The sequence below is a fragment of the Melopsittacus undulatus genome, chromosome 13 (assembly GCF_012275295.1).
Source record: "Melopsittacus undulatus isolate bMelUnd1 chromosome 13, bMelUnd1.mat.Z, whole genome shotgun sequence".
Classification (NCBI taxonomy): domain Eukaryota; kingdom Metazoa; phylum Chordata; class Aves; order Psittaciformes; family Psittaculidae; genus Melopsittacus; species Melopsittacus undulatus.
Window position 1 is genome coordinate 12,067,766 of NC_047539.1, and position 27,534 is coordinate 12,095,299.

Genomic DNA, 27,534 nt, shown 5'->3' on the forward strand with positions numbered 1-27,534 from the left:
ATACTGCCTCTGGCACCAGTCTCTGATATTCAACTCCAACAGGCAGGCACAGAGGGGGAGTTTTGCCTTTGTTCCAAGCAGCACTGAGATTCCACTTAGTGGAAGAAGGGCAGAGAGGAGACAGAGGAACCCCCAGTTGGTACCAGGGCTGTGGAGACTCCACTTACTTCTTCATTACCATGCAGTGGAGGCCATTGCCAACATGTGGTCCTCATTGGCAACCAAACGTGACTCAGTTTCCATCTGTCCCACCTGCCATGAATGGGAGAGAAGAGATGCTGTAAGGTTCTCTGAACACCAGCCCCAGGGTGAAGAATCAACAGCTGTGCTCACTTCAGCACAGCACCTGTAGCTCTGGCTGGCCCATGGCTGTGGCTCATGGCTCCAGTGCTGCAGTGTGACCAAGAGCAACTTGACAGAGGAGGGAAGGTGGCAAAATGATGGAGCTCAAGAGAAACCTCCCCCTGGTTATCCAAGTGCCCGTGCACCCTTGCTCCTCACAGGGAGAAGAGGAGCCCAAAGCAGCTGCAGCTTCGGGACCCAGGGTGGAAAGAAGCTGGGAGTGAGTGTTGAGGACTTTGTGAGTGCAGGTCCTGCCACCAGCCCAGGCTGGACAGGAATGAGAGGGACAGTAAAGAAGTGGCCCAGGAGGCATGGGGGCTGTCAGCAGGGAAAGCGGATCCCACTTCAACACCAACATCAGCCCCATTCCCACCCCTCGGAGGAGCCTGGAAGGCACCGGCAGCCTCAGCTGCTGAGCCCACGTGTCATGACCCCCACAATGGCAGCAGCCGCCCCTGCAGTGGCAGAGCCGCTTTCCTGCTGTGCGCTGCCCTGGAGCTCAGCTCTGCCCCGCTCCCAAAGCCAGAGCCGCGCAGGGAGCACCCGATGCTCCTGGGCAGCTCTCCCTGTCAGGCTCTGCCAGCACAGTCAGGGCAGGACAGAAGATGTGCAGCGTTGGACTTTTCAGTCTCATGCTCTGTCAGCGAGGAGGGGCATGTGAAGCCAGGAGGAAGCAGAGACAAAACACCTTACCCAAACGAGCCAAAGGGGTATCCATCCACAGCACGTCATGCCCAGTATAGAACTGGGGGGAGTCACCCCGAAGGGGCAGGCTGCAGATAGGGCAGGGTTGTGCTGAGCATCTCTATTGTGCATCACTGCTGACTACTGTTTTTTTCCTTTGCTCTTTTAGTTTTATATTGTCTCTTGTCATCATAGTTATTACCATTATTAGTACTAGTAGAAGAGTTGTATATTATGCTTGCTATGGGACTGTTCTTACCTCAGTCCATGGGATAGTAGTAGTAAAAGTGGTTTTATATTATACTTCAGTTACGGGTCTGTTCTTAATGTCAACCCGTGGAGAATTCTTTGGATTCTCCTCCTCCCCAACCGCCCCATCTTGCCTGGAGAGAGGCTGGGGAAGGGGGGCTGAGTGAGTGGCTGCCTGGTGCTGAGTTGCCAGCTGGGCTTAAAGCACAACGCACCTAATGCCAGTGAGCTACCAAGGTGTCTGTGACTCGTGTGCTCTGGCTGACACATTGCATCTTCATCTCCTTCCACCTGGGACAGGAATCTGGAAATAAAGGAAAGGCCAAGTAACTCCTGGGTTTCCAACAAGGCCCTGGAACCTTAGGATGCACCCTGCAATTCACGGCATGGGTGAAGACAAGCTGACTGCAGAGAGCGGTGGAGATGGGAGCCTTCCACTGGGCAAAGCTGATCCATCTCCAAACCAGTTTTGGAGGGGAAGGAAGACAGCAGCACGAAGAGTGGATGTCCGCCTGGACACCCCTTACTTGCAGCTCAGCTCTGCCTCCCTTTGGCTGTATGGTCTCTGTCCAATATTACCTATATTTCAGACTGGGAAATGCTCTGTGTGTTCTGGAAAAGCATGGGAGTTCCTTTCAAATCCTCCCTTTGAGGGCATCCTCTCTACAACATGCTATTGATTCATGAATCATGAATCCCAGCTTGGTTTGGACTGGAAGGGACCTTAAAGCTCCTCCACTTCCAGCCCCCTGCCAGGGGCAGGGACATCTTCCACTAGAGCAGTTTGCTCCAAGCCCCATCCAACCTGGTCTTGAACACTTCCAGGAATGGGGCAGCCACAGCTTCTCCGGTAACGTGTGCCTGTGCTTCAGCCCCCTCACAGGGAAGAACTTCTGCCTAATGTCTAATCTGTATCTCCCTCCAAAGCCCTTCTGTGTGCATTCAGCTGAGATAACACCTGAGGTCCCTACATACACACCAGCTTTAATGGAGCAAATATCCTGAAAATGTTCCCCCTCTCACAGTTGGACTCCACCTGAGCCCTGCAGCTCCATGAGAAGTTGAGGTGGGCATTGTGTTACTTAGCAACTTGAAAGAAAAAGAGAGAGAGCAAGAGAGAAAGGGGAGTGTTGGGGATGCAGAGAAATGGAGAGATCACCAGTCTTCCAATGGGGGTGTTTGGTGTGGAGAGGGAGCCCCAGGGGCTCGCACACACCCCTGGTTATGGCCCCAGTTCCTGGACTTCTGGAAGCTTCTCTCGCCCATGTCCAGGTGTGACTGACACAGCAGTGAGTCAAGAGAAGTTGCTCCAGGCCCGTGCCCATGACTTCCCTTTCCAACTGCTGGACCTTCTGTTGATGCATTCTGTCTTCCTAGCCTTCACAGCCACAGACCCCGAGTGAGGACCAGCCGGGCACACGGGGTCAGGAGGGAAGCGAAGGCATGCGTGTGCTCCTGCTACACTGCAGCTTCCCAGACACAGCCTTTAGAGCTGGTTTCCAGCAAGATCAAGTTGTTCTCCGCTTGCTCCAGTTGCACTGTGGAGCTTCGTGTGCCTGCGTGTGCAGCCGCACACAGGCTGCCCAGGAGTACAAGGTGGTTTCCCAACCCCAAACACAACCAAGAGCTGTGTGCGCATTTCCTGCACAAGTACATCTGCAGTCCTTGGGGCCACCTCCCTGTCCTGCTGCTGCTGCTGCAGTTGTGGGGACACAAGGCCATGGCTCGGGGCAGCTGCAAGACCCCCTGCACTCGGTTGATTGGAAGATCTAGGATGGGGAAGCGAGGGATTTGATCGGGGTCACCCGTCCTGCTGACCATTTACAGTTCTGCTTCTGGAAACACTTGCCAGCTTCTCACTGCATTGCTCCAGTGCTTGCGCGTGTAGGGACAATCACAGTCTCTTGTCCCTTATCTCTGGCCTGAGCAATTCCAAGCCTTGCTCCTTATTCCTCCCATCCCTTCTACAACCCCTCTCACTGTGGGCACCGGGTTGCATGACACACCAGGCTTCAAAAGCAGCTGAGGTGGGAACCACTGCATCACACTGTTTCATCCCGTTGGGAAGTTGCTTCTCGTGGTGGGAGGAAGCTGTTAAGGTGGGGAAGGGGAAGCTCAATTTGGCGGATGAAGCTTGAGCCCAGGGATATTCAATGACATTTATCCTGCTCTGCTATTACAACTGGTGTAGGTTTTTCCTGTGACTGATTCCAGGAGAAATATTTTCCCTGCAAATAGGACTGAACACCTGAAAAATAACCAGGGTCTGTTGTGTATTACAGCAAAGTAAGAGACTGGTTGAAATGAATATTCAGATGGGAGGTTTAAAATAAATACATTTCAAATGAAGGCTAGAGTGGGACATGAAAAATCAACGAGCACTTACTGTGTATTAGCCTGATAATAAATCAACCTTCATTTCCCTCAATCATAAAAGTTTATGCTACCACTGTACCAAAAGAGCTGTAAAACCCAGCTTTTTGCAATTTATCACACAGAGAAACAGAGCAGATGCCTCAGGATGATGGGAGGAGCTTTGCTCCAGTGCACAAAGCAGTGGTGCAGGTATATGTTAACATGTCTTAGAGGCCTTATTCTTGAAAAGTATTTCATATGATCTAACTTAAGAGCAGCTGCTTTAGACCATCTACAAATTTCAGGTATCCCAGGAAGAGAAAAACCCTACATCTGCAGTTATGCAGGAGTTCTTACCCAGCACTATACCCAGGTCATGCTTTAAGATTCTAGATGAACATAAGTTTTTAATCAAGAGCCCTGAAGGTGTGAGAGCAGCAGGCAAGAAGTGAAGCCAAAGGTGAGCCCTGACAAGAGGATGTGCTCAATGCTAAAGGTGAAAAGTAGCACCCTCCATTCCATGCCAATCCATTGCCTCCCATCCCATGCCATTCCCTACACCCAGCCCGAGCTGAATAACAGTGGCACTGCTATTGCCCTGCAATGCCAGGGTTTTTCAGCTCCAAAACCACTTTCAAGGAGGTGAAACACAAAGCTTACAAGTGAAAAAAAAGCTTTTATTTTAGGATTTCATTTGATTTTAGTTTGGTTTCTTATCTTTGACCGAATTTTCCATGATGTTCCATCATGGGGTTTTGCTGTGGGTTGGTTTCAGGGGTGATGCTCACAAGCATCCAGGCCTTGCAAGCACAGTGCTGCTGTGCAGAATGCAGAACCCCCGCATACGTATATGGAGCCAAGGGAAGAGCAGAAGTGGCTCCCTCTGCGAGCTTGCAGTGGAGCTGGAGAGTGGGGAGGGCAGGAGTGCTGGGCTGCAGGTGCGAGAGCAGCGGGCAAGAAGCGAGCCCAAAGGGGAGCCCTGTCAAGGGGCTGTGCTCAGTGCGACAGAGGAAAGCAGCAACGTCCAGGGGCTACCCCGGGAGTCGTGAAAGCTTCCTCCCCCCACATGCATGGGGGCATGAGGGGCCACCTGCGTGGAGCAGGAGCAGCAGCCCTTGGGCCACAATAGCCCAAAGGAGCCCTGTCAAGGGGCTGGCTCACCGCTGCAGGGGAAGGCAAAAAACCCGCGGGGACACTGGCAGGCCCTTCATGCGGGAAAAAAAGCCTTCCCCCCCCAGCTGCAGGACACCAGGGGCCACCTTCATGGTGCACGAGCAGCAGGCAGTAGTGCAGCCAGAATGGAGCAGAGGAGCCCTGACAAGTGGTCCTGCTCCATGCTCAGAGGAAGGCAAAAAACCCCCAGGACCAGAGCCAATGTGGCCCGGGGGAAAATTCCTTCCTGACCCCAGCACTGGCGATCGGCTCTCCCTGAGCATGGGAGCAGGACCGGCTCCTGCTCCACAGGCTGCTCACGCCTCCCCGCAGATGCCCAAGCCCTATTCTCCCTCAGTCTGGAGCCATCTCAGGGGCTGCTGAGAGTGGCCAAAAGCCCCTGGCCTCATGGAGCCTGGGGGCAAGAATCCATCCTTCCTACACGTGGCAGGGCATCAGTGGCTGCTCCAAAGCGCTGGCATCTCTGCAAGCATGTCCGCATCCCATTGCTGATGGCTTCTGCCCCTGGCTGCGTGGGGGATGAGAATGGTGAGCTCTGCGGTGCTCCTCCAAAAGGCATTCCTAGAATCTAGCCCTGCCTATCCAGCTGAAAAGGATTGCTATCCCTGCCGTGTGCTAAGAAGCTGGCCCTGCCAGGAGCTGGCTTTGCAGCGCAGAGCTCTGAATCTCTTCTCTGAAACAAGGGGAACATAAAATCACAAAATGGAATATATAAACCTTTAAAATTAGTTGTAAGTAATGTTAAGTTCGATGGCTTTGTAGCAGTAGCAGTGGAAAGTTACTGAGGTGCTTAGTACATAGAAGAAATAATAGAGTCCAGCTAGAGAACATACTGGCATAAGATAAATAGTTCTAGTTGAGGTAGTTTTAAGAAAAACAGTCTAGAAAAACAGGACGCAGGGATAAGGAGTATCTGGGAATAGCAGGTGTCCAGGATGGGCTATGGGTAAACTAACTGATAAGTAGGAGGGCAAGGGGACTCTTATGTCTCTGGTGCTAATGAATTCTGTATGCATGCGGGGAGCTTTCTGGAAAATGATGTAATCCATATGTAACCTCATGAATATGTATGTGTGCCCAAGGGCTATATAAGGATGGCTTGTGTAGCAATAAGGGAGACACACGTTAGGAGGAGTTATCCCCCGTGTCTGCTGGCGCCGGAATAAAGAATACCTGCTTGTGAGCTTGAAAACTGTGTTGGCAAGTTTGTTCCTGGAGTTGTCTCCGTATCCATTTGTCACCCCAGATGGGAGCCTCTCTGCTCGGCTGCAGGACCCGCTGAGGACAGGGCTCCCCAGGGCCCTCGGGAGTTTTTCCCGGAGGGACCCCTGGACTCATTGGGGTCACTGCAGGAGCAGACAAGGACCATCTTCATCAAAGGTATTCTTCTCTTTGTATAGTCTGTAAGGTGCAGGGGGCATCTCGGTTTGGTAAATTGGTTTGGTAAGCGTACGCATGGTTTGGAAGCCTTCCATAAATCGAGATAGGAAATCTCGTAGGTAAAGGCATATACCCGGCTGCTAGCGTCCGTTGGTATACACTCGCAAGAAGCAGGGGGCTTCTTGTGATTTGGGTGAGTCCTACAAGACACAGGGGGTGTCTTGTGGACACGGTTTTGAACCTTATTGGTATAAGTATTCGAATTGGTATTGGTATCCGATTTGTTCCGGTTCGTTCTAGTGCTGATTTTGGTTCTGTGATTTTGGTATCGGTGACAGATTGTTAAAATTGTGTTATTAATTGTGGTCTGTTTGATAGAATTTTAGTCTCTGTATCTGTTCCAAGTGTTGTAATTGTGTGCAGTGTGTCTGTGGGATCCTGTGTGTGTGTGAGAGATTGATAATGGGAAATCAGCAGAGTGAAGAGATCATGCAAAAGAGTCCTTTAGGGTGCATGTTGGCACACTGGAAAGAACTGGGAGGGTCTCCTGGGGGCTCGGGAAATAAAAGAGCATTGGTAAAATATTGTAACCAGTGGTAGCCTTTGTACACCCCAGAAGATCAGGAAAAATGGCCTAAAAACGGAACTCTGAATTATAACACATTGTTACAATTAATGTTGTTTCTGAGGCAGCAAAGAAAATGGGATAAGTGATGTATGCAGATATGTTTTTCACGTTGAGAAATCACCCGGAGTGGCAAAGAGAACGTGGAATTAATATAGCACCTTCAGATCCCTTAATTTTAGCTTTAGAAAAAGAAAGGAAGCAGGCAGGGAATAAATTGGAAAGATGTTGTTCTGGTTGTGAGATTGGGGAAATTTGTTTGAAACTTAAGAAAAGAGCTGAGGATCATAGGGTTGAGGATAGAATGGAGGATTATATATCCCCAAAAGTACCGGATCAGAATCCACCTCCGATCGAGGAGGAAACCCCTGATTCAGATGTAAAACAAGAACAAAGTGTAAAACAAGAACAAGGTGTGAAACAAGAACAAAGTGTGGAACAAGAACAGAGTGTAAAACAAATTCCCTCCCCGCCCGTTGCTGCCCAGATTCGTAGTAAAACTAAGACTGTTCTGCAAGCCCCTCTGAGGGAAGCAATGGGACCGGAGGGATGTACCAAAATAAAAGTGAATTTTTCTTTAGGAGATTTGGATAGATGGAAACAGATTGCAAAAGAGAATCGAAATGACCCTATAGGGGTAGCAAAGACATTTGAGATCCTGGTAAAAAGTCAAGATCCTGACTGGAAGGATATAGATGTCATCCTGGATGCATTAACAGAGACAGAAAAACAGTCAGTTATAAAAACTGCTTGCACTCAGGTAAATGCCCAGATTTCTGCAAGGGCAATGGATGGGAGGGTTGAAGATCATACTCCCCTTACAGCTCCAGATTGGGATTATGATGATGATGGAGATAATGCATCTTTAAAAAGATACCAGAATACCAGAAGATACCAGAAAAGATACCAGAATCTGCCCAGCCTGTAGCTCTGCTGGGATTTCAGGGCCGTCTGGATGCCATATCTGTCACCCTGTTGATCGCTGGGCTGGCTGCTGACTCCTTATGGCAGCCGCCTTCCACCGTGTTCTCAGACCCATTGGGGAGAGCACTGAGCAAGGCACTCCTGTCACGGGTGTTGGGGATGGTGTCGTCGTCGTTCCCCTGCCTTGCCACGGCTGCTGGCTCTTTGGATCTGACACCCTTCACCACTTTCTCAGGTACATCAGGGAGAGCACTGAGCAAGGCACTCATCCCATGGGTGCTGGGGATGCTGTTCTGACTATTCCCCAGTCCTGCCACGGCTGCTGGCTCCTTGGGGCAGCTGCTCTGCACCGTGTTGTCAGTCAGGTCAGGGAGAGCACAGAACAAGGCAGACAAATCATAGACTGCGGGGACAGTGTCCTCATTGTCTGCCAGCCCTGCCGCTGCTGCTGGTTCCTTGCGGCTGCTGCTCTCCTCTGCATTCTCAGTCAGGTCAGGGAGTGCTTTGAGTAAGTCCATCAAATCATAGACATCAGGGGCACTGTCCTTGCTGTTCTCCAGCCCTGCCACGGCTGCTGGCTCCTTGCGGCAGCTGCTCTCCACCGTGTTGTCAGTCAGGTCAGGGAGAGCATAGAACAAGGCAGACAAATCATAGATCCCAGGGCTGGTGTGGTCACTGGTTGCCAGCCCTGCCGCTGCTGCTGGTTCCTTGTGGCTGCTGCCCTCCACTGCTTTCTCAGTCAGGTCAGGGAGTGCTTTGAGTAAGTCCATCAAATCATAGACATCAGGGGCACTGTCCTTGCTGTTCTCCAGCCCTGCCACAGCTGCTGGCTCCTTGCGGCAGCTGCTCTGCACCGTGTTGTCAGTCTGGTCGGGGCGAGCATAGAACAAGGCAGACAAATCATAGACCCCAGGGACAGAGTCCTCATTGTCTGCCAGCCCTGCCACGGCTGCTGGTTCTTTCTGGCTGCTGCCCTCCTCTGCACTCTCAGTCAGGTCAGGGAGTGCATTGAGTAAGTCCATCAAATCACAGACATCAGGGCCACTGTCCTTGCTGTTCTCCAGCACCGCCACTGCTGCTGGCTCCTTGGAGCAGCCACTCTCCTCCACATTCTCAGGCACAATAGGGAGACCACTGAGCCAGGCACCCTTATAATGGGTGTTGGGGATGGTGTCCTCGTTGCTCCCCTGCCTTGCCACGGCTGCTGGCTCTTTGGATCTGACACCCCTCACCACTTTCTCAGGCACATCAGGGAGAGCACTGAGCAAGGCACTCATCCCATGGGTGCTGGGGATGCTGTTCTGACTATTCCCCAGCCCTGCCACGGCTGCTGGCTCCTTGCAGGCCTTAGAGTAGTGCCATTGCTGCTTCCCAGAGTTGGAATAGCTGCAGGCCTGAAAACTGGTGGTGGAGTAACTGCAGTGCTTCTGCCTGGGGCTGGATTGGCCAAAGTGCTTGTTGATGGGGCTGGAATAGGCACAGTGCCTGTCCTTTGCATTCACGTGGCTGATGTGTCTGTCACGGTACTTTGAGTATGCACAGTGCTTGTGGCTTGGTTTGGAAAAGCCTCACTGCTCGTGAATGAGGTTGCAGCAGCTGCAGTGTCTGTCTCAGGCATTGGAGTAGCTGCACTGCTGTTGCTGGCACTGCAGTAGCTGCTATGCTTGTTGCAGTTGACACACACTGCAGGTATTCCAGCCACATCAATCAGCAGTGAGGCTTCTCCAGTGCGAGTCACAAGCACTGTGGCTTCTCACTGCCTGCCAAAGCCCTGTGGCTACGGCAACCCCAGTAACTGGGACAGTGGCTACTACATGGCAATGATAGGCATAAACACTGCAGCTATTCCAGCCACTGCAACAAGCACAGCTGCTGCTGCAGTGCCAGCCACAGCAGTGCAGCTACTTCAATGCCTGAGACTGACACTGCCGCTCCTGCAACCTCATTCAGGAGCAGTCACATGCAGTGTGCATACTCAAAGTACCGTGACAGACACATCAGCCACTTGAATGCAAAGGACAGGCACTGTGCCTGTTCCAGCCCCATCAACAAGCACTTTGGCCAATCCAGCCCCAGGCAGAAGCACTGCAGTTACTCCACCACCAGTTTTCAGGCCTGCAGCTATTCCAACTCTGGGAAGCAGCAATGGCACTACTCTAAGGCCTGCAACGTATGCAGTGGCTACGTCAACCTCCTCTACAAACAGTGCGGCTTCTCCAACACCATTGACACGCACTGCTGCTTCTCCAGCCCCATTGACAAGCAGTGAGGCTTCTCCAACCCAAGGCCTAAGAACTGTGTTTGCTGCAACCATGAGGGGGGTCAGTTGGGGGGGCAGTTGGGGTCTGGGCGGTGACTTGGGGGCAGTTGTGGGTTTGGGAGAATCAGTTGGGGGGCAATTGTGGGTGTGGGGGGGTCTCTTTGGGGGCAGTTGTGTGGCTGTGGAGTTACAGGGGGATGACTTTGGGAACAGTTGTGGGTCTGGGTGATCATTGGGGGGTCACCTGTGGGGCAGTTGTGGGTCTGGGGAGTACCCACACTGCACGTGGCTTGGTTTGGAGAAGCCTCACTGCTCGTCAATGAGGTTGCAGTAGTGGCAGTGTCAGCCTCAGGCATTGGAGCAGCCGCACTGCTGTGACTGGCACTGCAGTAGCTGCTATGCTTGTTGCAGTGGCTGAAATAGCTGCAGTGTTTTTGCCTGTCAGTGCCACATAGTAGCCACTGCCCCAGTGACTGGGGTTGCAGTAGCCACAGGGCTTGTGGCTCGCATTGGAGAAGCATCACTGCTGATTGATGTGGTTGGAATACCTGCAGTGTGTGTGTCATTGGAGCTGTAGCAGCCACAGCACCTGTCCTTGGCATTGGAGTAGCCCGTGTACCTGCTGCCATGGTTGTAGTAGACACAGTTCTTAGGCCTTGGGTTGGAGAAGCCTCACTGCTTGTTGATGGGGCTGGAGGAGCAGCAGTGTGTGTCACTGGCATTGAAGAGGCTGCAGTGTTTGTGACTGGCACTGGAGTAGCTGCAGTGTTTGTGGCTGGGGTTGACGTAGCCACTGTATACATAGCAGGCCTTAGAGTAACACCATTGCTCCTTCCTAGAGATGGAGGAGCTTCAGAGCTGAAAACTGGTGGTGGAGCAACTGCAGTGCTTGTGCCTGGGGCTGCATTAACTGCAGGGCATGTTGAATTGGCTTGTAGTAGCCACATTGACTGTCCTTGGCATTCAAGTGGCCAATGTGTCTGTCTCTGTACTTCTAGTACCTGCAGTACCTGTGGCTTGGGTTTGAGAAGCCTCACTGCTCGTCACTGAGTTTCGAGTAGCCGTACTGCTTTTTTTGCCCTTGTTGGAATAGCAGCAGTGCTTGTCAGTGGAGTCGTATCAGCTGTAGTGACAGTCCTTGCCATTGGAGTAGTCATGGTGCCTGTTGCCATGGTTGGTGTCATCGCAGTGGTTGTGGTTGGTGTTGGAGTAGCTGCAGTTCTTGTGGCTGGTGTTGCAGTAGCCGCATTGTCTGTTGCTTTGCTATTAGGTCTTGCCTGCCCTCACTGCAGAGCATGAGAGACTGAATCAGCCTTGCTCAGGGGAAGTGCTAATCAGAAACCACTACACAATCCGTGTGTTACCAGCTTTATCCTCAGACTAGAGCCGAACCTAACCACTGCCTCAGCTACAAGAGCAGAATGAACTCTTACGAGGTGTCCCTCTGACACCTGTTGCCCTCCAAAGAACCCAGAAACCAATCCCCACAACCCCCCCAATAACTGCAAAAGTCCCCCCAAAACACCCTATCCCCCAATAAACACCCAACCTCACCAAGGTCCCAAAACTGCAAAACACCCAAACCCACCAACTCTCCGCAAAACCCACAAGGTCCCCCCAAGAAACCGACCCCCAAACCCTCAAAGTCTCCAAAAAATCCCCACAGGCCCCAAAAATCCATCCTAACCCTCCAAGAGCCCAAATCCTCGCCAAAAACCCCAACCTCCCAAAACCCCCAAACCCCACAAACCCCACGCTCCCCCCAGAAGGCACCCCGGGCTTACTTGCCCGGCTGCTGGCTCAGGCTGTGAGGGTGGAGTGTGGCTGTCTCCTGGGGCAGTTCATGTTTGCAGCCAAGGGTGGTTGAACACATCCTCCAGGGATGGTCTGGCCCAATCTTTCATGTTCAAGCACCACCTGATGAGCTGCTGGCATTCTGGGGAGCATCCGGGAACCACCACTCAGTTGCAGGAGGCTCCTGCCCACCTTGTGCCACCGTCCGCAGCGCCCAGGCCGGGGTGTGCTCAGAGCTGCACCCAAACCTCCTCCTCCATGATCCGGTTTAGAGGAGAGCAGGATGGCAGGACATGTGCCACCTCCTCCAGCTGACCAAGGGAGATCAGCTGCCACCCTCTAAAACTTGACCTCCCCCTGCTGCCGCCAAGCCGAGTACCTACCAACAGAGATCTGGCGCTTGAAGAAGAGCTGCCCGCTGGTGATGTCCTTGCAGCACCGGAAGGGGAGGACCCCGCACACCATCTCATACAGCAGCACGCCCAGGGACCAGATGGCCGCCGGACGGCCGTGGTAGCAGTGGTAGAGGAACCACTCCGGCGGGTAGTACAAAGGTGTTCCTACAACAGGATACAGGAACAGCTCATCAGGCGGATGCCGCCTGCTCCCGCATCCTCAGCCGCGCATCCCCAGGGATGCAGGGGCTGCACCGGTGGCCCCATGGACGTGGGGAGACACACTCGGTGTGACCTGCCACTTTGTCACCAGCACGTGACTCTTTTCCCAAACTGCCTGCTGCTGGAAGCACCCTGGGCTGTGCGCTCACCACTAAATTTGGTGTAGACCATGTTCCTGAGGAGGGTGCTGCAACCAAAGTCAATTAGCTTGATCTTTCCGGTGACCAAGTGGATGATGATGTTCTTGGACTTGATATCCCTGTGCAGGACACCGAGGCTGTGGCAGTGCTGCACGGCCCTCAGCACCTGGAGGAAAATGCCCTGCGCCGGAGACTCGGGCACGAACCCCCGGTTTCTGATTAACTCATAGAGGTCCTGCGATGGCTCCGGACGCTCCAAAACCAGCAGGAAGGAGTCGGGCAGCTCAAACCAATTGAGGAGCTGGATGATGGTGCTGCAGTCGGAGCGCACTTTCCTCATCATGGCTATCTCCATGGGAATGCGGGTGCCGCTGCGCTGCAGGGTGACCGTGGCACCGTTAGCGGGGCTGATGCTGGCCCGGGGGTCCTGTGCCTCCCTGCCTGGGATGCTCTGATGCCCCCCTGCCCGGCCCCACTGTTCCCAGGTGCCCCCCCCCAAGTCCCCAGGATGCTCTGGTGCACCCCTAGCCGGCCCCAAGGGTACCAGGCACCCTCTGCCCAGGATGCTCCGTGACCCCCGGTGACTCCACACCCGCTCCCCTCGCGCTGTCCCGCTTTCCCCCTCCCGGCGCCACCGCCTCACCCCCACCAGCCCTGCCCCACGCTGTGCCGGTGGCCCCGCGCACTCACCCGCTGGCCCCACGAGGAGATGCGCTCCCGAGCCACTTGTTTGATGGCCACCTGCAAGCCGAGAGCAGCGCTGGGCTGAGCCTCGCCTGGCCCCGCCGCCTCCCCGCCCCGCCGCCGGCCCCGCCCCTTACCGGGGTGTTGTCACCCAGGCGGACCCCCGAGTACACGGAGCCGAAGCCGCCTCTCCCCAGCAGCGGTCCCATTCGGTAGAGCCGCTCGAAGGTCTCCTTGTCATGCCCGACGCGAGAGACGCTGCCGCTGCCGCTGCCGCTGTCGCTGCGCGCGGGGTCCCCGCCGGCCCCCAGCGGCCGCTCCGGGCCGAGCGGAGCCGCATCATTCCCGGCCTTTCCCGGCCGAGGCTCCGCGGCGTGCCGCTCGCCGCCGCTCCCGGGGCGCAGATAGAGCGACGGGTCAATGCGGGTGAGGAGCACCACGGGCACCTTGGCCGAGCGCGCTGCCGGTGCCGGCACCCCCGCAGGGCTCTCGGGGGTCGCGGCTGCCGGGCGACTGCGGGGCGGGGCCTGGGGGCGGGCCGGGGAGCGCCAGGGGGCGGCGCTGCCTCGCCAGACCCAGCGGCGGCGGCTCGCCCAGCGCCGCCACTGCCAGTACCGGGAGAGCCGAGCGGCGCCGCGAGCCCCGGCGGGGGGCACCATCGCGGGGAGCGGCGGAGGGAGGGCTCCGGACCGCCGAGAGCTGCCGCCGCCGCGCCGGGTGCTGCTGCCGCTGCTGCTGCTGCCAAAGTCGCTGCGGCTCAAAAGCCGCTGGAAAAGTCGCTGCCGAAGTCGCTGCCGCTCCAAAGCCGCTCCAAAGCCGCTCCAAAGCCGCTGCTGCCGCTGCCGCCACAGCCTCGCTCTCAACGGCTCTGTCCACGCGGCCGCAGGAGCCCGTGGAACGGCGGAGCGGGCCCTGCCCAGCCCCGCGGCCGGGCTCGTGCACCCCCCGCCCGGCCGCAGCATCCCCGCGGCCGAGCCTTTGTAAACTGAACCTGAGCCTTGGGACCCTGCGAACGAGGCTTTAATAAAGAAGTGAGCCCGGAGGCTTTGGGAAGTCAAAAGGAGGCTTCATTTTACTGCTTATTTTATCCCCTTTTCCCTTTCCTGTCCACAGAGGTGGATTGAGATGAGATCTCAGGAAGCTCTTCCCTGGGAGGTGCTGAGGCGCTGGCACAGGGTGCCCAGAGCAGCTGTGGCTGCCCCATCCCTGGCAGTGCTCAAGGCCAGGTTGGACACAGGGGCTTGGAGCAGCTGCTCTAGTGGAAGGGGTCCCTGCCCGGGGCAGGGGTTGGAGCTGGAGGAGCTTTAAGGCCCCTTCACCGCAGCCCACCCGGTGCCTCTGGGATCCCATGAGGGGCGGCTGCTCCGTGAGGAAAGGCCCCGGCCCGCGCTGCCCCTCATGGGGGTCCCGCTGCACCCCCCCGCCCTCTGACTTATTCTAGAGTTGGAGTTTGTGATCTTAGTGTGTGCATGTGTAGGATACTCCTACTGCAGGTATGAAAAACAGACTCTAGAAACCTTTGCACTTGTAGCTGTGTGTAACTGGAGGGGCATAATAAGGACTTTGCTTTCCCTAGGTAATCTGCTGGAGAGAGCTTTGCAGTCAACTCTGTCACAGTCCAGGTGTGAGACTGGTGGCCAGTTCCCTCAGCTATCTAAGGCTTGACTTCTCAGGCTTGCTTTAGCAGGAGCCACGCATCTTTTTTCTGGAATGTAGCCTTGACAATGCAAAATGGTCCAGAGCAATGCAGACTTATTCTTGAGGTGGAGGAGAAGCAGTGAAGCTCTCTGTCCTTCAGTGGGCTTTAGGGTTGAACCCTGCTGAGTCTTCCCTTGCCAGGTACCATTACTTGTTGCAAAGTGACTCCTTGGGGTAGTTTAGTTGTGTTTGTCCAGGGGCAAAAGTGTGGGTTTTTTGGGAGATGTGTTTGTTTTGTGCCTGTAAGCAATGGAAGAGACTATTGCATTGTGCCTCTGCTGATGAGATTCAAGGCTGATCGTACCCCAGGCCTTACTGACAACTCTGAGCCTTTTCTGTCACAAACTTGAAGCGATGGGAAGTGTTGCACTTGTGGAAAAAAATGGAGAAGAAGGATAAGGAAAGCCAGGATTCGTTGAAAGAGTAACAAAACATGGCAGTTCAGGTTGTTACTGCTTTGTTTGCTCTACAGCAGTGTTTCAGGTGGTTTGTGGGGGTAAATTTGCATTTTTTGATGAAATGGAGTGAAACCCTGAGATGCTACTTGTTTTTTGCATCCTATAATTTGCCCTAATAGCCAGTGTGACAACACTTACCTTCACAATATTAGATGTAGGGCTCCAGTAGCAAATGAGCATAGAGAGTAATTGCTGCTCCTTTTACTATACTTCTGTGGACAGTATATATTGTGGATGGTATTTTCGATATAATTTGGTTCTTGTTTATGTATATATACTACCTTTCTCAAACGTGATTTTCCAGTATACTCAGGCTTCTTTACAGTGGTAGTTTTTGGCTGTTCTACATGCCTTTCTTGGGGATCAGTTGTCCACATTGACCTTTGTCACTCAGCGGCAAGAGCCGTGGTTGTTTTTCTGTAGTTCTAGTATAGTGGGGGTTTAGGTTTTACTCTCCTTCCCAATATATTGTAATATAAATGGGAGACAAAGCACACCCAATTGTAGGACCACCGTCCATTAGCAAAAGTAGGTGTTTGGTATTGTCATACTTCATTACTGTTGCTTTCAAGTTTCACCTTAGGTTACAGAGCTAATAGGTATCTTGGCTACACAAGTGTTAGCAGAAGGAATAAGAGGTTACTGGAACTCCTGAAATATTTTACTGAAGCCTTAGGAAGCCTCTAGGTATGTTTACTTTTAGATAACTTTACAAAGACATGGAAGATGCTACTGTTTCATAAATCACGTTTGTGCTGATATTAGCAAAGTATTTGACTATGTTGTAGTTTGTAGTTCTTCATGCTGTCAGCAGGAGTCTTAGCTGTACTATGTACCGTGTAGCTAGTTGTACATCTGGCACTGTTCATTTCAGTGGAACAGACAGTCTGCCTTTGAATCTCATCTTGCAAATGTTTAAGCCCGTGTATACCTCTGTATCTTTCATGTTACCTCACTGAAGACATCCGTACTCCCTACTCACTTGTTTAGAAAACTTTAGATTAAATTCTCTTGTGTCTATGGTTGCTTAATTATATATGTTTTCAACATACTTTTAGGTTCAGAAGGATCTAGTAGTAGATGCTCTGAAACAGAGGAACACGTAACATGCGATTTGCCACAAACGCCGCAGAACATGACACGTATCATTGCATTTCTCAGGCTAAATGAGCTACAAGGACTTGTTACGGCTTTCTGAAAGTTTTAGCTGTACCTCTCCTTTCCCAAACCCCTTCTGTTTCCCCCATTTTCCTGTTCCTCAGTTTCTTTGTGGTTGTGTATCGACCTCGACAGTTTGTTTCCTCCTTTGGCCTTTCCTTCACTAATCATCTGCTCCGATTTTGGTTTTTTTTCCTCTTCAGCAGGTCTGTTGTTGTTCTGTTGCAGCAGTCTGGGTGATCATCATCAGACACTTGGTACAGATTAGAAAGCTCTGCTGGGCAGAAGCGAGGAGCTTCATCCACATGTTGATCACTTGAGCTACTTGTCAAGCAGTATCTTATCTTAAGAAGTGTGCCAAGCTAAGCTCCATTTTGATGCTTTGTTTTATCCAGCTTCAAGGGAAGTGATGCAGGGCCTGGAGCACAAGTGTGCTGGGGAATGGCTGAGGGAGCTGGGGGGTTCAGTCTGGAGAAGAGAGGGCTCAGGGGGATCTTATCGCTCTCTACAGCTGCCTGACAGGAGGATGTAGTAAGGTGGGGTCAGTCTATTCTTGAAAGGAGCAAGCGATAGGACAAGAGGAAATGGCCTCAAGCTGCACCAGGGGAGGTTTAGAGCGGGTATTGGGAAAAATGTCTTTACCAAAGGGGCTGTCATGCACTGAAGAGGCTGCCCAGGGCAGTGGTGCAGTCACCATCCCTGGAGGTATCTGAAGGTGTATAGGAGTGGTACTGAGGGACATGGATTAGGGGTGGCCTTTGCTGTGCTGGGTTAACAGTTGGACTTGATGATCTTAAAGGTGTTTTCCAATCTACATGGTGCTATGTTGCTGATCACGGAGAAGGGAGATGTGCTGAGTATCAGTGTAGCTGAGTACAATCCACAAGCTCAGGGCTCTAAGAAGTTAACTGCAGCCATAAATAAAAGGGGAAATGGCTTCAGGAGGTAAATCCTTTCTTAGGCCAAGCAGAGTTAGGCAGGACTGTCCAGGTCCCCACTGCTAATCCCCAGAGACACCCTGTTCCTCTCGCATGCAGAGCTGATGCTTGGAGACCCAGTCACCCCTGCTTGCTCCTAGGGTACTTCACTAGCTTGTTGGCTAGTTCCGCTTGATATTCCATAGGCATCACACACTCACACAGCTCCTCTTGCTCCAGTGGCTGGCACCATGGACACAGGGACCCTCTGGCCTGTGGTCTGCTGCAGCTGCTGGTACCCACACCTCTATCCATACACACATGGGATTGAGAGCCCCTTGCCCAGGAAAGACATAGAAAGGAATTTAATGAGAGAGCAGGACAGACTGTGCTGATGAGCTGAAGGGCACAACCAGGCAAGCATACTGACCAATATTTCCACTTGCCTCTCTTTTTCAGACTTGTGTTCTCCAAATGGCCTAACCATCTCCCTTTCCCTGCCTTTGGTTCTGCCCCCAGACATCCTGTAAGTCCTGTGCAATCCTGAGCTATGTTTTGTGTGCATCCTGTGATGTGTCCCACCCCTAAGCAGCAATGCCCTTAGTGTGAAAGATGTTGAGAGAGCTGCTCCCAGTGACCTCCAGTGATGGGCTCCATGCCCAGAGAGTGGAGCTGAGGCTGTGCCAGGGCAGCTGCAGGCAGGTTGGTTGTTGCTTGGGAGAGCTTGACTTGCCCAATCTCTGGGTTTGTGCAGATGGGCCTTTGGGCTGATGGCTCCTGAGATGGACCTGGGAGCAGCCTGCCAGGGTATTGTTTGGGCTTCTCCCCTGCTATTGCATCTCTGGGCTCCTCTGTGGCTGTGCAGATCGGCTTTTCTCACAGAACCTGTCCCTTTCACCATACTCTCATCCCCTCAGTAGGTACTCTAAATGAATGTTCTCCAGTGGTCTGAAACACATGCCAAAGAAAGAGTGCATGCCAGCCGGGGCAACCTCCTGGGTACCTGTCTAACACATTACTAATTTCACAGCTCATCCACTATGTGCAAAAGATGTGAAGATGGTAGGTTGCAGGGCACAGTGATTGGAGAGAAAACATGAAAAAAGGGACATGGAGCAGATGTTTCTGCTGGTATTTCTGTGGCAGTTGGAAAAGTTGGATTGTGTTGGCACTGCAAATTGCTTAGTGATTAATGGAAATGACAGAGATGATGCATTGGTTCTGAATTGGTTTCATGTTGATAGAGGACATCTTGATTGAGATAACGCAAATGAGCTGATAGCAGCATTTGTTTCTGTAATGTTTTAGTTCTCTTCTGTTAGAAATAAGTGCTCAGCTCCTTTGGAAAAGCCTTTTTGATCAAGTGTTTGTGTGTCTAGCAGTTGTTTTGTAGGTAAGCTGCTGTTTGGTGTGGTTGGTAGCTTTTCAAACATCAGCTTTTCATGTGAGGTTTTAAAAAACAATCTGATTTTATTTGACATGGGGTTTTCTAATCAGTTAAAGTTTGACTCAAGTAAAACTTCAATGGAGTAATACACCCAAGTGAGGTACCGTGCTTTTCTTCACAGGATTGCTGGTTGCAGTAGGATCAGATCCAAAAATGGGGGACTGGAATGGAAAGAAAAGGGAAGAGGGGCAGGAAATGGTGACAATTGCAGCTGTAAAAATTAGACTTAGACTTAATTACAGTCTTTGAAATAAGCATGGGAATAATGTCTTTTGAGATGAATAATCATGAATAAGCAAAAACGGTTACTATGAACTTTTAAAGCTCTGTTATATCTTTGTGCAGCTGAGCATTATCTAACATTGAGGAAGGTCAGACAGATCAAATGCTCTGATATGCAAGACAGGAAAGAACTAGCATGAACTTACTTGATGGGGAAGTATCTGTGGGTTTAATCTGTGGCTTTGCTATTTGTAGCCACTTACAGAAATCTTGTATTAAAATAGAATTCCAGATATCTTTTAGCTTTGACCTAAATTTACTGGAGTCATCTCCCCTACTTTGGCCTGTATAGAATTTGCTGAGGTTTTAATTTGTATATCTCGGTCCACTTTAAGAATGCAACCAAGAATGTGTATTATACAGCTGGGAATGTGTAGATCCAGGCTTTTCCCTTGACTCCTCTTTTCCATTGCCCTGGCAATAGAGAGTAAGTGGGAGCAGATAATCATATGTCAGGAGTATGGATTTTTCACGCCTAGTTTTTATAGCAGTCTTGAGGCCTTTTGCATGGGAGAGAGGGATAGGAGAGAAGGGGGTAAGATGTATTGCCAGTGTTGTTCCTGTTGTCTTCCAGCTGGAGAAGACTCAAACAAGCTTCAGGCAGCTTTGAAGCTTCCTGTGGCTGGGACCAGCGTAAGACCGGCACAAGCATGGTGAATGTCTAAGTTTCTTTGACAACCTCCCCCTCAGATGCAGTTCCCAGTAAGGTTACACAAACATGCCAAATCACCCAGCTTGAAGATGAAAGTGTGCCTTCATTGGCGATATTTCGCATGGCTTGCAGTTCTCCCTTTCACATGCTTTTACTCCGACCAGTGTTTATTTTGGGCCCAAAGACCCATGCCAGAATGCAGCTGGTTTGGGGTTTGTTAATGTTTTGTGTATCCTTGAATGATTTGATTCTCAAAAGCACCTTGTTAAAAATTGGTGTCTAATTATACTTCTTTCTTGTGGTATCTGTAGGCTGACACTGCTACAGGGATGCTAATTGCCTAATCTATGGCTTCTAATTTAAAATCACTGCTAAATTTGTTTAAAAATCCATTCTGGATTGAAATTAATTTCTCTCTGCCCTCCATTCCCCAGCCCAAAGCAAAGAAAGAGCTAAGAGAGAAAAAAGAAGTATCTCTGCTTTTGCCATAAATGGGCTGTTTTTCTTTTGTATTCATAGTGAATTCCTGAGTTGCAGTACTGTATGGTAACTCAAGTGACAGTCTTCACCCCCACAGTAGTAACTTTATTATCCCAGTGGCAAATAAATGGCAAATGAAGTAGTGCTCTCTTACTTTGATGGCAGCCTCTCTACTTTGTTCCCTTTATTACCGCAATGGTAATCGTCTGGTTTGTAACTTGCAAAAATGAGCCTAGAATCAACTTTACACAAACATGGCAAATTTCCATGTATATTTTGATGTTCCATTCCCTTTTTACGGGGCAGATTGGAATATTGAGCTAATAATGAGAATTCCTTACAAGTTCATCAGCTCCCAGTAGAAGGCAAAGGGAAAGAGTGAGGCGGATACAGCCGCTGGGGAGGTGACAATCCATAATTCCAGAGTGTTAAGAAGGCTGAAACTTAGATCAGTGGCAGCAGGAAGAGGGTTTCTGCTCAGTCAGGAAGGGGCTTTGCTGATGGGAAGTTTGAGTGACATGACAGCCAATGCAGCAGCAGACAGCAGTGTACACGAGTCCAGCCACAAGGCACTAAAACTCTTTCTGTTGGCTTTTTTTCCCAGTTTTTTTTGAAGAGTGCATATATGTATTTCCTAAATTTATATATTATATATTATATTGAATATATAATTACCTATAATGTATATTTAAAGAATGATCTTTCTTTTGGAAGGTGTTTTCAGGGTTTTGAAATGCAGAGCAAGTGAGCAATAGGAGCTACTGTGCTTAGGAGGGGTTAACCACCTGTAGAAGCAGAGGTTGAGGAAAACTGCTTTTCTGGTTTTGGGTTGTAGGTCTGTGGTTTTTTTTCATTTCTATAGAATTGGGCTTTATTGCTGGCTTATTTCCCTTTGCAGTTCACTTCCTGTGCTTCCGTGAATGAGGGAAACACTGTTTCAGGATGAGTTGTCAGAGGTGTAGCTTGTGGGATGTGCAAATTCTGCTGTGCTGGGCATTGTCCACTTTTGTATGCTGAGTTTCATAAAAAATGGGAGAGTCCAGAGCAGAGCAAGAATATTCTAGCACCTTGAAAACACAACCTGTGGCCAAGCTCATAGAATCATAGAATAGTTAGGGTTGGAAAGGACCTTAAGATCATCCAGTTCCAAGCCCCCTGCCATGGGCAGGGACACCTCACACTAAACCATATCTCCCAAGGCTTCATCCAGCCTGGCCTTGAACACTACCAGGGATGGAGCATTCACAATCTCTCTGGGCAACCCATTCCAGTGCCTCACCATGCTAACAGTAAAGAATTACTTCCTTATATCCAATCTAAACGTCTGCTGTTTGAGTTTCAACCCGTTACCCCTTGTCCTATCACTGCAGTCCCTAATGAATAAACTTGGCCTTTTTGATGTAGAGAAGAGATTCGTATTTGCAAATAGACAAAAGATGGCTGCAAGGAGGAGTAAAGTAAGTTGTTATCAAATTTGTGGTGGATAGAAAGAGAAATGAGTAGTTTAAATTGCAGCAGAGCAGCCTCATGGTATAGAGTGAGTGAGATAAATTCAGCTGCTGAAGGGCTGGTGGAGCTCTGGGCTGCCTCAGTGTGCTGAGGAATTAAACCTAGGGAGATCTGGAGCAGGAGTATGTCAGCAATGACAACAGGGATGTAACTGAGCTTTTCTGGGAGATGGATTAGCTGACCTTTGAGGTTCATGCCAGCCATGTGATTCTGCTGTTACATTGATGATGCTCTTGAGAAAGATGCTGCTTTTTTTTTCCCTGGCTCTTATTTTTTATTTATTGCTTAAAATACAGTTTGAGCAATTGAACTGCCTTTTCCCAGAACATGTAGTGGAATGATGTTAAGAGTAACAAAACTAAACCATTAGGCTTCTGTTAACTTCTACTTGAACTGCCATAGGTAAAGTAGTAGCGTAGTGTGTAATAGTCTCTTGCTAATCTCACTTAGGCACAGTGAAAGGATGGTGTTTTGAGCTCTTAGAATTCATTTCACAGCTAGGCAACTGTGAGAGCAAAGCAGGGGTTCATAGAGCGATTGTATCCCAGAAAACAGTCACATCTGTTTCATTCTGAAGGTGTGTGAAGTGCCAGATGCTGTGCTTTGGGGACCTGTAATAGCTCAGCTCAGCATCTGGCTGTGGAGGTCACCTAGTTGTGGTTAAGAAGTAGTGCTTGATAATTATGTAGCGGGCAAAAACAGCAGGAAAAGACTCCTAAAAGGAAAGTGCTGACTACCTAAGAATCTTCTCTGTGCAGGCCTGGGTTGTGTTTGGTGCTTTTAATGGTTTGGGGCTCCTTTAGGTAAGTGTGCTTCCACTTGGGAAGAAAAGTTGAAGTGTACTGAAACAGCTCAAAACATTTTACTTATGTGTGCAGTTCTGCATTGGAACGTCCCCATTCTTCAGCTTTAATTTCCTCTTTCTATCACTATTTGATGGAGGGGTTTGGGATGATGGTCGTGGGCGTTTCTCCTTGGATTTTGATCTGTAATTTGATTTAGATTTCAGCTCTCATAGCTGAAGATGTTGGGAGCTTCTGTAAACTGACAGCCTGAAAAAGTTGGAAGGGGTGAACAGGAATGTTCAGCTGAAGTTCCCAACCACATTTACTTTGCCAACAGCAAATGAACAAGGGCACTCTTGGCATTTGGGAATCTGGCAAAAGGTACTTCAGAAACCCTTTCAAACTGACAATAATCAAAATTTAGAATATTTCACTCTTCTGTCTTTATTTGAAGAATTTTTACAGTTTGGTCTTTGGCATAATGTTGAAGCTTAACAAATGCTGGCATTTGAAAGCAGCCTGTTCTGTGCTCTAATTCTGATAACTACCTACCTAATGTGCTTTCCTTTTCCCATTCCAGGAAAACAGAGGGAAGGGTGTTATATCTAAACCCTTGAATTTCCTGTAAAAAATACTCAGTAGGGATAAATGAGTATCTGATTAACCAGTGTAACTTGGTTTTGTCTTCCATAGAACACTTATCTCTGAACTGTGGCAGTATCTCTGTACGAAGATTGTCCTGTCTCCTTGAAAAGCGCAAACCTAGAGTCACATGGCTCCATGTGAAGATGTGGCTACTACAGAGACAAAACTCCCTTGATTTTCTGAAGGAGTTTAGGAAATGAAAGCAGCAGACTTTTGGGAGATCATAAACAGTATTTGTCATCTGGAATGCATCTGTTAACATCTGAGATTTGATATCACTGCAGCTGTACATGAGCAGGGCTGGTATTTAGTGATTGTATTTAGGTGAGAGCATGGGGAGAGAGAAATATTTCAAAAGCCAATTGATTCTGAATCCCTTAGGAAATCTGCATGAGGTGTCTGAAGACAGGGAAAGAGTTTCCTTGATAATGAAGCAACTTGTTTACCTTAGTTTGGGGAGGAAGGGGAAATGGCTTGGAATAGTTCACAATTAAAGTGTGTAACACTGTCTATGGAGTGTATAAAAGTGACTTTAGACCCTGTAATGAACAGATAAAACCTTCCAGGAAATTCTCTTATAACATCAACAGTTTTAGCTTTTTATGCCACATCCAAATTGGAGACTTTTTTAGCTCTGCTTTTCCTCCTGCATCTTTACAGTTGGAGGCCTCTGAATGTGTGTTTGTGTGAGATCAGTTACTCATTAGAGCCCAATGAAACAGCTCATCCTTACGGACATTTGAAATAAAGCCAGTCTTAGCCAGGAGATTGCTTGCAAGAATTGCCAACAAATTAGATGGCTTTTTAGGGTGGATATGAAGTCTTGTTAATCAAACATTGCATTTCCTTTAGCAGCTGATTGATTAATTGCAAACAAAAAAGCTGTACCATCTGTTCCTTGGAAATCAAAGCAGCATTACACATTCCTCCTCTGAAATACTGCACAGAAAAATACTTACATAGTTTACCAGTGATATGTATACAAACACACCAGCTTGCATAAACTACCAGTTTTACTTTTTCTATGCCTGAAATGGTTTAATTCATTCATGTATAATATACAACTTTGGAATAGTCATCTGTTTTACCCGGAGGGTGTTTAAAACCTGGAACCCTAACCCTAACAGGCATTTGGACAACGCCTTTAATGCCTTGCTTCCACTTTTGGTCAGGTAGTTGGACTACATGGTCTGTGTAGGTCACTTTCAACACAACTGTTCTAGTTCCATTCACTTCCTGCACTCATCATGAGTTGAATAATGATGATACATCTTTGCCTGAAATGCCAGGGGCGTTTCAACTATAAAGAGAAACAAATTACAAAGGTTACAAGTGGAAACGAGATTTATTTTACTTTTTGTTCCATTATGGTCTTTTCCTTTCTATAACTTTCTGTTGCAAACCTTTACTTTCTGAGACAGTACTCTCCATTGTTTATGCTACTTTGTGTTACGGTACTTTGTATTAATTTCCTATTACTTTCATTCCTGTTCTTTTCCTTGCTGTTAGTATTCTTACTATAACTTCCTTTCCATTAGTTTCCTTTCCGTTGCTCTCCCTTCCATTATGTTAGTTTTGATTCCAGTACGACCATTTCCTTTGTGTTATGATACTTTCACAGTTGCGTTCCTTTATTTCCTTCCTGTTCTGTTCCTTTGTTACTTTCCAAAAAAGGAAATGTTATGAAGTGTGGTATTTCCTATACCTTTACATTCATTTCTGTTCCATGATGTTCTTCTCCTTTGTTACGTTACTCTCATTTCTGTTCCATTGCAATATGTTTCTCTATTGTCTTCTCATATTACTTTCTTGTCTGTAACTTAACTTTCTTCTGTTACCATTCTTTCCATTATGTTACTCTACTTTCTGTTACGTTCTTTTCCTTCCTCCATCATTCATTTCCATTTTGTTAAATTACTTGCAGTTATGTTGTGTTCTTTCCTTTCCTCCCTCTTCCATTATGTTCTTTTCCTTTTATTTTTGTTCCATTATGTTATCCTTTCTGTTAAATTCCTGTCCTGTTTTTCCTCTCATGTTACTTTCATTTCCTTCCTGTTCTGTTCTATTCTTTTCTTTATGTTCCTGTTGTTTCCTTTCCTAAAATGACATTTCATAAAGGATGTTTCTTTGTTTCCTTTCCATTATGTTACTTTCATTTCTGTTCCACTGCAGTACATTTCTTTCCTTTCTTCTCCATTATGTTTCTTTCCTTTTTGTTACTCACTTTCTTTTCTCTTACTCAGCTTCCTCTATTACCATTCTTTCCTGTCCATTGCCCTCCTTTCTTCTCCATTATTTAACTCTCTTCCATTACGTTATTTTCCTTCCTGTTATGTTCCTTTCCATTCTGTTCGGTTACTTTCAGCTATGTTCCTTAGCTTTCCATTACCTTCCTTTCCCTTTGTTTCTCTTCCGGGATGCATGAAAAGTGCTCTTGTGCCCTCCTGGCACTGGTGTTGCACTCAGGGAGAGCTGGAAAGTGGCAGCTGCTGATGGGCAGCAAGGCTGGAGCCCTTCCAAGCCCAGGCTGCTGTGCACAAGCAAGAACCGCAGGGAATGGAGCCAAGAGAAGAGCAGAGCTCGCTCCTGCTCCAAGCTTGCACTGGGCAATGGAGCCAGGGAAAGCCAGGGCACAAGTTGTGCCCTGGAGGTGTGAGAGCAGCAGGTGAGAACCAAGCTGACAGGACCCTGACAAGGGGCTGTGCTCAGTGCGACAGAGGACAAGCAGCAACCCCAGGGGTACCCTGGGAGTCGCAAAAGCTTCCTCCCCCCAGATGTGGGGCACGAGGGGCACCCGCGTGGAGCAGGAGCAGCAACCTGTGGGCCACCATAGCCCAGAGGAGCCCTGTCAAGGGCTGGCTCACTGCTGCAGGGGAAGGCAAAAAACCCACAGGGACACTCTCAGATCCATGGGGGAAAAAAAGCCTTCCCCCCCCAGCTGCAGGACACGAGGCGCCACCTTCATGATGCAGGAGCAGCCAGAATGGAGCAGAGGAGCCCTAACAGTGTCTTGCTGGATGCTCAGAGGAAGGTGAAAAACCCCTGGGCCAGGGCCAATGTGCCTGGGGGAAAATTCCTTCCTGACCCCAGCACTGGCCATCGGCTATCCCTGAGCATGGGAGCAGGACCTGATTCTGGCCCCAAAGGCTGATCACACCTCCCAGGACACCCCCAAGTCCTATTTTCCCTCAACCCAGAACCACCTCAGCACTTCCCGAGTGGTCAAAGGCCCCTGGCCTGATGGACCCTGTGGGCAAGAAACCCCCTCCCTATGCCTGGCAGGCACCAGTGTCTGCTCCACAGCACTGAGATACCTGGAAACATCTCTGCATCTCTTTGCTTACAGCTGCTGCCCCTGGCTCCACAGGGGATGATGATGAGCTCTGCAGTGCTCCTCAGGGAGTATTCCTATGGTCTGGCCACAGCTATCCAGCTGAAAAGAACAGTTCCCATCCCATGTGCTACCAAGCTGGTGCTGCCAGGAGCTGGCCTCCAGCAGCCTTGACCAGGTGCTGGTCTCCTCCCTCAAGGCCCCTCCAAGTAACTCCCGCAGCTCCTCAAGGACTTCCTCTGGGATGTCCTTGGGCTGCCCTGGGCCATCTCTGCCAGGGGACACAGGAGATGCTCCCTTTTCTTCTGTCCCAGGGCATTGTGGTTGCTGCGTTGCCAGGTGGTGTCACAATGACATGGGGGTGACGGGGCCCCCCATGCCCAGCCACACCTGGTGCCCCTCAGCCCAGCAGCCTTCAGAGGAAGCCTTTGGGGTGCTGGCCCCAGGCAGTGCCTGTGCCCAGGAGCCCTAGGGGCTGTCCCAGTCCTTGGTGGCCATGCTCTGGGCACAGCTGCTGGGCTCCCTGATGTGTCCTCAGACACTTGGATCCCAAGGACAAGCTCAGGGCTGTTCCTCTTCTTTTGGGGTCTGGCAGAATCCAGCCCTGCAGCCCAGAGGCCAGCCCTGGCACCTGCCAGGGTGTCCAGAGCTGTGCTTTACATGCTGCTCCTCAGAAATACACCTAAATGTTTTCTGTCACAGCTTTTCTTTTAGCACAAACAAGTACTTATCATAAACAAGCTCCTTGCTCCAGGAAATCAATTCAGTGGTGTACATGTTCCATCATAGAAAGTTTGAATAAGATTTATTAGGGTTAAAGAGAAAGATTCTTTTTTCCTCTCTCTGTAGAGTTTTTCTAGGACTGAACACAAGACAAAGAACACCTGAGGATGTGGGGGATTTTGGAATGTTTGGGCATCCAGCTGATGTGTAACCCACACAGTT

General features: G+C 49.9%; 1 protein-coding gene across 1 annotated transcript; it reads right to left on the reverse strand.

Moving 5' to 3' along the window:
- Positions 1 to 11,772: 11,772 nt before the first annotated feature.
- On the reverse strand, positions 11,773 to 13,886 carry LOC117436938 (serine/threonine-protein kinase pim-1-like). The gene is given in 6 exon segments (XM_034069017.1): positions 11,773 to 11,835; positions 11,837 to 11,928; positions 12,170 to 12,346; positions 12,553 to 12,919; positions 13,234 to 13,284; positions 13,365 to 13,886. Coding segments are annotated over 6 exon segments (1,272 nt in total).
- Between the last annotated feature and the right edge of the window lie 13,648 nt (positions 13,887 to 27,534).